The 11,696-nt window shown below is 35.7% G+C and overlaps 1 protein-coding gene across 1 annotated transcript in view; it reads left to right on the forward strand.

Moving 5' to 3' along the window:
- Window positions 1-1,652, forward strand: part of TEX15 (testis expressed 15, meiosis and synapsis associated) — a 40,770-nt gene extending 39,118 nt beyond the window's left edge. The window contains 6 exon segments of the mRNA XM_060001504.1: window positions 462-637; window positions 640-702; window positions 705-1,046; window positions 1,049-1,175; window positions 1,177-1,428; window positions 1,430-1,652. Of these exon segments, the coding sequence (XP_059857487.1) occupies window positions 462-637; window positions 640-702; window positions 705-1,046; window positions 1,049-1,175; window positions 1,177-1,428; window positions 1,430-1,652 (1,183 nt within the window).
- Window positions 1,653-11,696: the final 10,044 nt, after the last annotated feature.

Consider the following 11,696-nt stretch of genomic DNA (forward strand, 5'->3'; position numbering starts at 1 on the left):
TTGAACAGACAAAATATCTCAATCCTTTGTGACAAGATAGTCTTTTGGGGGTAGGGGTCACAGCTAGTGGTTTCACCAGCTATATATGGCCATTTGCAAGTAAAGAAGATTGTCAATAGGTTGGAGGTATATGAATTAGAAACTACTGCAAAAAAATTGAAATCAGGAAGTGTCCAAAGCATAACATGATTTATTACAATATTGGCAGCACTCGGTATTTTCAGATGTATTGGAAATATATTTGAAATGTGGCATATATCACCTTCAGCAAGAAAAGTATCTAAATTCAAACCAAGGGAGGAAAACTGGAGAAATATGTTTCTTGTATAATGCCAATACAAAGAGGAAAATGTGAATCTTAAGAATTCTTTTCCTAAATAAAATTTTCAAATCTATATTTATATTGAAATTTTGTGACTCTGTATATTTAAAGTTGTTTGTATGTGTGTTACACTTAATAGGACTATGAGATCTCATCCCGAAAGTGAAAATGAAATAGGACCAAGTTCATCTGACAATCTGAAAAGAAACCATGTCTCTCCAAAAAAAGTTGAAATTCAGCTATCACTACCTGGCTCACTTTTACCTTTAAAGAACCTGAAAGACACTTGTATGTCAAAGTTAGAGGGCAAAATAGACAGGGAAGCTTAAATAACATGAAGGAAAGAAATGTAAATTTTAGTGTTGCTGAAACAAAAAGTGATAAGATTGTTCTCCTTTGGCAATTTCTGACCAAAAACGTGTAGATGGTACACTTTCAAAAGACCAGGAGATAACTTCTCAGAAATTTCTTAAGAATTCCTCAGATCCTGCAGAGAAATCTTGTCTCTCAGACATAAAACCAGAAACTGATGCTTCTCTTCTGCCTGATGCATCAGTGCTCTCAAAGCCTGTTTTCTAATTTGTGAGGGATATCAATGCCAATTTAGAAATGCATGACACTGACTTTGAACCTCAAGATAATGAAATATTAAATTCATCCATTAAAAATTCTAAATGCACCAGTTCTCCAGAACCCATACATGTCCAGAACAAAATTCCTGTTCTACAAATAAAACACAACCTGCAAAAACTGAGTCAGAAGAAAAACATAGGAAGGATACATTGAATTCCAGTACTACACCTGTTGAAGCATCTGAGAACATGACCCTTAATGTGAATCAAACAGTAGAATACTTTTTCTGAACAATAGAATTCAAAAGTTTTAACTCAGAATGCTGCCACATATTGGAATGAAATTCCACAGTCTGCATGTACCCCAGTATATAATTCTTCTGAGCAGTCATTTGGAACTTCATATCCTCACTCTGCTTCGTGTGTTTATCGTTACAGCAGCAGCAATGGCAGTTCCATTACCCCGACATACCAGGGAATAACATCCTATGAAGTACAGCCACCTCCTTTTGGGATGTTGACTGCAGTTACAAGTTCAAAATACGCATTCTAATCTTTTGTACTCTCCATATTTTGGTTACTTTGCTGGGGAACGACAAGCAAATGACTTTGTGCCAGTGAGTGGACATTTTCAAACTCAAATGCCTGTTTACAATTTTCAGCAGCCAATTTTTTCACAGTATGTTTACTATCAACCGGTCACTGAATACCCTTGCTCTCCTGATTTGAAGGTGCTTCCGGAAGTTCCTTGGACTTGACGGTGAGTTTCACAAGTTTAGTACTTGCTTTGTAGAGTTTTCACTTTTATCTTTGTACATTTATGTAAGTGGAATTTACAACAGGTGGTGACAGATGGCACATTTTTCTGTGTAGACGTGTAGAATTGTTTAAAATCAGGCAGAGCTGAATTACATTGTCAGTGGAAAACTAGTTGTCAAAGACGGAGAAAGAAAGAATTGGTAATATCACTAAATATGATATCACTAAAATATATGTCCTTCAATAAAACGCAACTTCAAGGAATAATAGTTAAGTAAATTATAGTTATTGAAATATGCAACCATTGAAGGGTTTATAAAAGTTTTTAATGACAATTTTAAAAACTATATTGTATAAATTTACTTACATAAATAAAGAAATGCATAGATACACGGAAATAAAGTACACTAACATTTTAACTTGTCTCCCTGTGAGGGATAAAATTTGGAGTTTGTGGAGAGTGTTCATTATTTTCTAGATTTCCTATTGTGAACATACATTTTTTGATAAATGAAGGAAAAAAATAGAGTAAATAGGTGGAAAAAGGAACTTCAATCAGATAATATAGTATCTAATAACAGTATTCTAATATAGTACCGTGGCATAAGTGAATGGAGTTACTTGAGATGTGTTAGTAGAACAACTTGGTAGTTTGCCACGGGGACTTGAAATATTTTCTCTGAAACACAATTCTGTTTATGGAATATCATGATTAGAATATAATTTTTAATTAAATTGACATGTATATTTACCATAGTTAAAGCAAAATTTTAAAACAATTATTAATAATTCTGCAAAAACTACATTAGCACCCAAATATTCTACCAACAGAGGTAAAATGTACTGTGTATAAAGTTAATCATCTCTTAATGTCTTAAACAGAGAAATGCAAAGAATTTCTTTAAATTGAAAAGTTGTTTCTCAAGGAAAATCAGTTTTGTAGGTTGTGTGTGTCTGTATATACATAAGGTGAAAAATACCACATGGAAATTTAGCCAAAAAATATTTTTAAAGCTTTGATTTGGCTTTTTGCCTCAACTTGGTATTAACTGCAATATAAAAGAAGGAAGAAAACCTATTAAAACCAACAAGGTTTTGTATTCATTAAAATATTTAGAGAGTTCAATAAATGTGCTGAATTGTATTTTTTAAAAAGTTCTTTCTCAGTCCTGGGTTATCTTACAAACTAATAAGTAGAAAAAAATAATTGAATTAATTAATTCCTTAGTCTGAATTGGACAAGAAGCAGGCTGTTAGTATAGTTCTATTTCTAATTAAGAAACCTTTTGACAGCAGCGTCTCTACATTGGAGTTGCCACTGGTGCCCTATAACCTATGGGATAAAATTCAAATACTTTAGCTTGGAACACAGGGCCCTTGACAGCCCTGCATAGACAGCCGCATTTCCCACCACTTCCACTCTGTATTCAAGCCACATTGAACTTCTTACTGTTCTCTCATGTGACAATGCCTCTTCTACTTCCACAGCATTTTTGTATGCATTTCTCACATATGAGTATTTTGTGGTGGTGTAATTATCTATGTATCCTTTCCTTTACTCCCTGCCCCACTAAATGAGTTTAAACAGGACTGGAAATTTTTCAGCTAAATCATAGCCTGAAGAAAAACTGTAAAGGAGGTGAGAAAGCAGGGGCAAGGTATATGACTGCTTTTTCCTTTTTGATTAACATATTGCTGTAGCTGCTGTAATGATAAGCGCACCAAGCATAGTAGATGCGGCAAACCTACAAATTAAAGACATTTTAATTTTTGAAATAGGAAATCTTGAATGAAATTGTTTCATAAAGGTCTCATGGTTTGAGCTTTCTTGTGTTCTTAATAATTAAGCTGTTTGTGATGCTAAGAAAGCTATCTGGAATCAAATCCAGCTTTGATTCTCAAAAATTTTAATTGTTATTTCTTTGGTTGTATTACAACGAACTACATCCTTCTGAAGATGTGAAAATCCCTATGACCCACTTCCAACTGTTGTGCTCATGATACTTGTATTCAGCACCATAATGGAAATAAAGGAAGGGCTGAGAGAGCCAGCCCTGTGTGCGGGCCACATTACATCCTTTATTCTGTTCAATTCTCACAAGATACGTGAGAGAGATGCAGGGATGTTATTGCTCTTTTACAGATGAGGAAACTACTCTTCGGAGAGCCTTAAATAATGCAATATTGTTAAGTTTCTCGGGATCCCATGGCTAGTAAAGACCAGATGTGCAGTTTGAACTCTGATCTCTTTGGCTCTAACTTAACTGGGTTCTTTCCACTATCCTATTATGTACCATCCGTCTGCTTCATTAATTCATCTCAAATCTTTGTGCTTTTTTTTTTCTTCCAGTCTCACGGTATCAAGAACCCTTTCAGCCAGGACATTGAAGATAGTTCTTTTGTCTACTGAAATAAAAGAGGTTTAACAAGTTTTTCCAAGTACTTTTTACTTACATATTTTTTTATTTTAACATTTAAAAATAAACGTAAATGTGGTAAATTATGAACCTTATAGCCCTTGATAAAATGTTTAGATGCAAAAGTGTGTTATATAATGCAATAGGAAGTCAATTTCTGGCATCTAAAATACCAAAATAATTTCCATGCAGTTATTGTAGCGACTCTGTACTAGGCTGTTTTTCAGTACCTACCTAGCCTTCAGAAACATTAACAATATTGTGAAATTTATTTTTTTTGAAAAGTTGCTATCACAGCTATTACAGTTATATAAGATTTTATTTGGGATTATTCTAATGGAATAAGGAGAGTAAATGTAACATTTAATATGATTAAGGGTAAGCAATAGTAGTAAAATCTTCAAAACAAGATTTTTGTCTCATATTTTTTGATGCATTGTTTATGATAGTGTCGTGCCATTTGACTTAGATTAAAGTAGGATTTTTTTTTACTTAGACTAATCATTAAACCAATAATTTTATAATTTCTGACACTTTATGTAATTTACCATTCTGTGTCTAATGTGACAAATTCCTTTAACTTCAATATTTTCTTTTTTTTTTTTTTTTTGCTGTACATGGGCCTCTCACTGTTGGGGCCCCTCCCGTTGCGGAGCACAGGCTCTAGACGCGCAGGGCCAGCGGCCATGGCTCACGGGCCCAGCTGCTCCGCGGCATGTGGGATCTTCCCGGACTGGGGTACGAACCCATGTCCCCTGCATCGGCAGACTGACTCTCAACCACTGTGCCACCAGGGAAGCCCAATATTTTCTAATTTTTACTTGCAAAATATATTTTAATAGGGAACTAGGTTTACATATTTCCAGTGTTTGTCCTTGAGTAGAGATTTTTTTAAAATATTTATGTTTGAAGCAATTTTAGATCATTATATTGAAATTAAAGCACTTTTAACACCTTTTTCCATAAGGGCCCTTTCCACAAGATTATTTCTTTTGTATTTGTATTTTACAATTTAAAAGCTTCTTTTAGTGATTTTATAGCAGATAATAGGGAATTATGTCTTTAGCTTATGCCATTAGTTTAGTTGTATTTCAGTAATTTAAATAATGCAGCACAAATACAAGTTTTTTAATGCTGTGATCATAGATTTTTTTTTCCTTTTCAACATTCCACGAAAGTAAAAAGTGTTTGAGGCTTCCCTGGTGGCGCAGCGGTTGAGAATCTGCCTGCTAATGCAGGGGACACGTGTTCGAGCCCTGATCTGGGAGGATCCCACATGCTGCGGAGCAGCTAGGCCCATGAGCCACAACTACTGAGCCTGCACGTCTGGAGCCTGTGCTCCACAACAAGAGAGGCCGCGATAGTGAGAGGCCCGTGCACCACGATGAAGAGTGGCCTCTGCTTGCCGCAACTAGAGAAAGCCCTTGCACAGAAATGAAGACCCAACACGGCAAAAATAAATAAATTAATTTAAAAAAACAAAAAGAAAAAAGTAAAAAGTGTCAGTAATAATCATCGTTAAACAACAGGGCTATAGTGTATAACCGTGGTCTTCAGCAACCTCTCTGCCCACCAGCAACCATTCCTGGTTTCTGTAAGATCCAAGTCAGAAAGATCCCTCGCAACTGGATAGACTCTCAAGTGCTAGTGGGCCCTAAAATGTGATAAGAGATTTACATTGGCTAAATCTAGACAGCTAGGTAGCAAAGCTTCAGTGTTTTCGCAGCCTTTTTGTGTTAGCAAACTTTTTATGTTATCTAGTACAGGCATCCAAAGAGAGTGTGATTCAGCTGCATTTATTATAGAGTAGCTAATTTTTCAATTTAGAAAAACACTAAGATCCCCCAGGATAAGCCTCATTAATCACATTAACCAAATAGGATGGAGTCCAGAGTACTTTAGGGTTCTTCTCTAACAAACAGATCTTAAAAGGGGAAAGTCAAGCAAAGAACTGCAACTGAACAAAACAGGAATTAGAAAAAATACTACAGAATTAAAGCAGTATCAAAATACCATATTTTTTGGTCCAGATAGTTGTTTTATTTGGAAATATTCTGTAAAAATCAGAACTCCTGAACAGGTATTAAAGCAGTAATAGCAACTGTTATTCAAAGAATGACTTTGCCTCAGCCATTTGTTTTATGTTTGGTTATGGAAAGATATTACGGGTTTAGTATTAACAATGTTTCTATTAGGTAAACCAAAAGTTAAATATTCTAATTAAGGATGCTTGCTTTAAACAACTTGCAGATTCTGTTGATACTGTCTTTGTGATGTTTTTATTTCCTGAGTTTTATTTTCTTGAAAGAAAGATAATGGGGGAAAAAACCTTGTAAATATTTAGTTACATTTTAAAATCTGTACTTTGAAATGGAACATGGGAAAACGGAGTGTTTTTTCCCCTCAAGTATGTGTCTTGGTTCTAAAAATTAAAAAAAAGAACAAATTGAAATTTGAGTGAACGTTATTTTTAAAAATACGTGCTTGTCTGTAAATATTGTTTTGGAACTTGAAGAATTATCTGAATAAGCTGAATTCCTTCTAGTCCTTCTAGTTTCAGGGTTCTTTTTTCTCCTTTTGCGTTTCTTGACTAATGAGCAAATATACGGATAATCTTTTCTTTATACGTATACTCATTATAAGAAAAAGAGTCCACAAAGAACTGAATTTGATTAAATAAACTGCTGGGACACTCCATCCACTCCAGCTGCTTCCACCTTCATCTCCTTCCTTCCTTTCCCCTGACTCTGACAAGCTTCATTTCTCCCCGGAGTTTCATAGGACAAGCCAAAGTTCTTGCCCTCATGCCGTTCTCATTCCAGTCAAGAGAGACAAGGAATAAATATGTAAGTACAGTAGTTTATTTCACATCGTGAGAAGTGACATACACAAAACAAAACGAAGTAATAGAGAATTACTGGATGATCCGTAAGCTGAGATGTTCAGGGGAGCCTCTTTGATAAGGTAATCAAACTAACTTTCATATTCATATATTTTAGTTACATCAGTCTGCCTTCTGTTAATATGCATAATGTAAAAGTGCCTCTAAAATTTGGGTTCTGAATCTAGCCAAATGTAAGGCTGTACTTCCATTTCCCCAATGAGAAGATTCCTCAAAACAAGTTTTTTGGTAAGCTGAAATATATAAACTGTTAGAGAGATAAATGAAATGTTTAAATTTCAGTTGTATGTTATATAAAAATACTTTAAATTCTTTTTTTTTTAACACATAGAACAGTTTCATTCGGTGTCCTCTCATGCATCTTTGACATCATCAGAGCTTTTTGGAGCCCTATGACAGAGTTTTCCAAAGCATATCATCCTCACTTCTAAATTCTTCGAGATGTATGCTTTTTAAACCTGTGAACATATCTAAAATTACTTTTGGTTGAAGTCATTTCGAGCTAATTTCCTCCCCAAAGACCTTCCTTAAAGTAATGGGCTTAAGTCTTCAAAATAGAGTAAGGCTCCATATTCTTTTTAATGGGAGTAATTTTAGGAGAAAAATTAACTTACATTCAGGTATATGTGGTATTTTAAAGCTATTAAAATTTTTTACAGGCATAGTTTGATTTCAATTCATACAATGTTGACATTGCTTGAGTACCATGATAAACTCCCAATTATCTGTGCAGTTTGAAAAAAAGGATTGTGGAGGAAGAAAATTAAGTTATTCTTAGAAGACAAGCATTCTTTAAACTAGATCTGATGGATACAATTCTAGGGGCAGTGACTGCAAATTCTTTTTTTTTGTGGCTGCGTTGGGTCTTCATTGCTGCGCACAGGCTTTCTCTAGTTGCAGCCAGTGAGGGCCACTCTTTGTTGCAGCGCGGGCTTCTCATTGCGGTTGCTTCTCTTGTTCCGGAGCACAGGCTGTAGGCTCACAGGCTGAGTAGTTGTGGCTTGCGGGCTTAGTTGCTCCACAGCATGTGAGATCCTCCCGGACCAGGGCTCAAACCCATGTTCCCTGCATTGGCAGGCGGATTCTTAACCACTGCGCCACCAGGGAAGCCCCAAGTAACTGCAAATTCTTAGTTAGCAGTGCTAATGAAGAGAAACTGAGAAGTTAAGTGGTCATTGATTAGTAATGCCATGTGGGAATAAGATTTAAAAGAACTCATTAGAGAGAGATTAAGAGAGGAACGTTTTGTGAGGATATAAATTTTACTCATTTCTTGGGGTGAAAGATCTGCTGTCTGTTTTTACTGTTACTATCTTGTTTCTGAATCTTTTAACCGTTAAAAGAATCCCTCTGGTATTTGTAAGAAGTCTCCTTTGAAATATCCTGTGGAACCCTTAAATCTCAAAATACACTGCATTCTAATTTGTTGTCACAGGAAACTCCATTTATCTTAGGATTTGTAATTCCTTTCATTTTTAAAGTCTATTTTCCTTTGTTAGGTAAGAATAATTTAGAGCTATGACAGATTTTTTTTTTTTTTTTTGGTCACACCATGCAGCTAATGGGATTTTCGTTGCCCGACTAGGGATCAAACCCAGGCCCTTGGCAGTGAGAGCGCAGAGTCCTAACCACTGGACCACCAGGGGATTCCTTCATTTCTTTTTTTTAAATGTGAGAATCTATGTTTTGAGAAATCTGGTCTAGTTAATTGAACATGGTTAATTAAAGATTGTATTCACTCAGCAATTACTGAACATATGATTTGATTTGTGCTAAAGGTATGCTATTCTGCTTGTGTGTGTATCAACCCCATAAAGGAAAACGTTAATTCCTTATTTTATGAATGCATTCATTCAGAAGGCCCTTCAAGATATTTTGCACCTCAAGTCATGAACATCAGTTAATATTTCCAGTATTGTTGGTTTGAAAAGAATATAAGATTTGTCTTAATCTCTCTCCTTTGACATGTTATTTGCTTTTTAAATTCCAGCCATCAACTTGTGAACCTGATACATAATCCCTTCTTTTAAATTTTGAATATAGAATGTGCAAAGAGCAATACAGTAATTCGAGATTTTTCACATTTGGTTAAGAAACAATTTCTCTTTGTGCATACAAATAATTCTAGTCCCTTGGCTAAGATTATTTTAGTTATATTGAGAAGTGAATGTATTTTTTCTATTGGGAGTTATGCTAAATCAAGTAACTAATGACTCCTAATCCACTGATTCTCAACCAGGGTGTTTTACAACTGCATCTGAATATTAATGAAAAGGACAATTTTCTCAAAATTGACTGTGCTCCCACTTTCTTCAAATGGTATCCTGAAGCTTATCCTCCAGTAACCTTTGGTGAAAGGCAGGCTCTCTACCTTCCATTCCTCCTTCCTTATTTTCAAAACTATCTCAAGACCATTAATTTCTGTGACAGTTTCTAGAGATACACCCACCCTCTTAGCCTTTCTTACAGGTCAACCGTAAAAAAAATGTTTCAGATATGCCATCTATTGAAAAATGCACGCATAGAACCTGCTGAGTCAGCTAGGTTACTTTTGTGGTCTTCCACCAATTTTTCAGGGTAAAATATTAGGTCAGACTAAAAACTAATTTTCTTACCCTGCAATAATGAAAAAATTTTTCCTATAACCATCTACTGGTATCCATCAAATAAGAAAGTAAAAATAATCTGTTAATGAATGACATTTCATCATGAGTGTTTCTTTTGGATACAAATCAGAGTCAAAAAAATCCAAAGAAAGATTTGAGGGTGAGAATGACAATAGTTTGTTTACTTTCATAAAGTCAAAAGTGAAAATCCATTCCATTCAATGTAGATACAGTACCAAGTTACGAACAACCAGTTTTTATGGAGCACATTCTGTTGTTGCTGGGCTTAGCTGTATGATTGGACGTTTGGAATTGAAAAATCAGTGAGACATTTCTCGCTTGGAAGGTCTGTGTAGAGTGAGAGAGGCATGCAAGAAACCAACTGTGAAAATAAAGTGAGGTGTGATAGATGCTAGTGCTTGGTGTACAGGTCTTAAGAGGATTACCGTATAATTAATCATATAATGAATCCGACTGGATTTAGGAACGCTTTTTATGAGTAAGACAACCCTAAGGTGAGTCTTGAAAATCTGAGTTATACATGCTGGAAAGGTGAGAATAAGGTCTTTAGATGGAGGAAACACATACGAGAATATAACATAAAGCATTCTACTGATACGGCATTTGTGGGTGTAGGTATCATGGGGAAGTGAGAGGGACATACAGCACACCCCCCTCCCATGGGATGTAGAGACCACATTTTTATTCATTCATTCCTGATGGACATTTGAGTTGCTTCCTCCTTTTGGCTATTGTGAATAATGCTGTTGTGAATATTGGTGCACAAATATCTTTTCAAAACCCTGCTTTGATATATTCCTTGATATGTTTTCAGCCAGTTTAATATTGGAAAAAATATTTATGTCCCCCAAGCTTTTTTTTGTTTTTGTTTTTTTTTGCGGTACGCGGGCCTCTCACTGCTGTGGCCCCTCCCGTTGCGGAGCACAGGCTCCGGACACGCAGGCTCAGCGGCCATGGCTCACGGGCCCAGCCGCTCTGCGGCACGTGGGATCCTCCCGGACGGGGGCACGAACCCGTGTCCCCTGCATCGGCAGGCGGACTCTCAACCACTGCGCCACCAGGGAAGCCCTGTGTCCCCCAAGCTTGATGTAACATTTTAACAACGTGATGTATAGGAAAAGTCTTCGTCGAAATACATAGAATATTACATTAGGATCACATACTTTTTTTTTTTTTTTGGCCACACAGCATGCGGGATCTTAGTTCTCTGACCAGGGATTGAACCTTGCGTCCCCTGCAGTGGAAGTGCAGAGTCTTAACCACTGGAGCGCCAGGGAAATCCTCACATTTTTAAAAGTTCTCCAAGTGTCAAAAACAGGATAGGTGTCTTGATATCACAGTTAATACTCAATGTGAACCTTTCTCAACTACTGTATGGTTGTCCGAAAGGCTTTTTCACCACATTTAAAGTTTCATGTGTAGCCCTTGGTTTGCATGGTGTGTTATGAGTCCCATACCAGATGAGAACACGTTAAAGAAAATTGTGGAGAAAGAAGCAAAGCAAGTAAGACAGTGATTATGATAGACAAGAAGATGCTACTATAATCAAAGCTAATGTTTTTTAAAACCATATTGTTTGGTGAACAGAACGCTATATTTTAAGCATTTTAGATTCAAACATGATAGCCTGTTATTTATACAAATACTAAATACAGTAATAATCACCATTTAGTGAAAGAAGTTAGAAACAATGAAATGTACAGAACTATAAGAATATATATGAATATTAAGTACATAATACTATGTATTTTACATGGATAATTTAAGTATATATACCAAAAACATTAGAGGATACGTTTCAAGGAAGAGAAATGAAACTGTGTATCAGGGATGAGAGGGGAAAACGAGTTTTTGCACAGACATGTTCACAATGTGCCATAAAATGAAAGGATTAATTATACTCGTGCATCTGAGGCTCAAAAGAAAGTGGAGAGTTAATTTCCATAGCAAACTATGAAAGAATATAAATTATATCCATGCATTTAAAAAATTGTCATGTAACTATGGCAACTTAAAATTTATCTTTTAAAGTGTTAAGATGACAATAAGTTAAATATAGTTGTAACCAAGACTGTAAATGTCATAAGTTCAGCTGTC

Source organism: Delphinus delphis, chromosome 21, assembly GCF_949987515.2.
Source record: "Delphinus delphis chromosome 21, mDelDel1.2, whole genome shotgun sequence".
In the NCBI taxonomy this organism is placed as follows: Eukaryota; Metazoa; Chordata; class Mammalia; order Artiodactyla; family Delphinidae; genus Delphinus; species Delphinus delphis.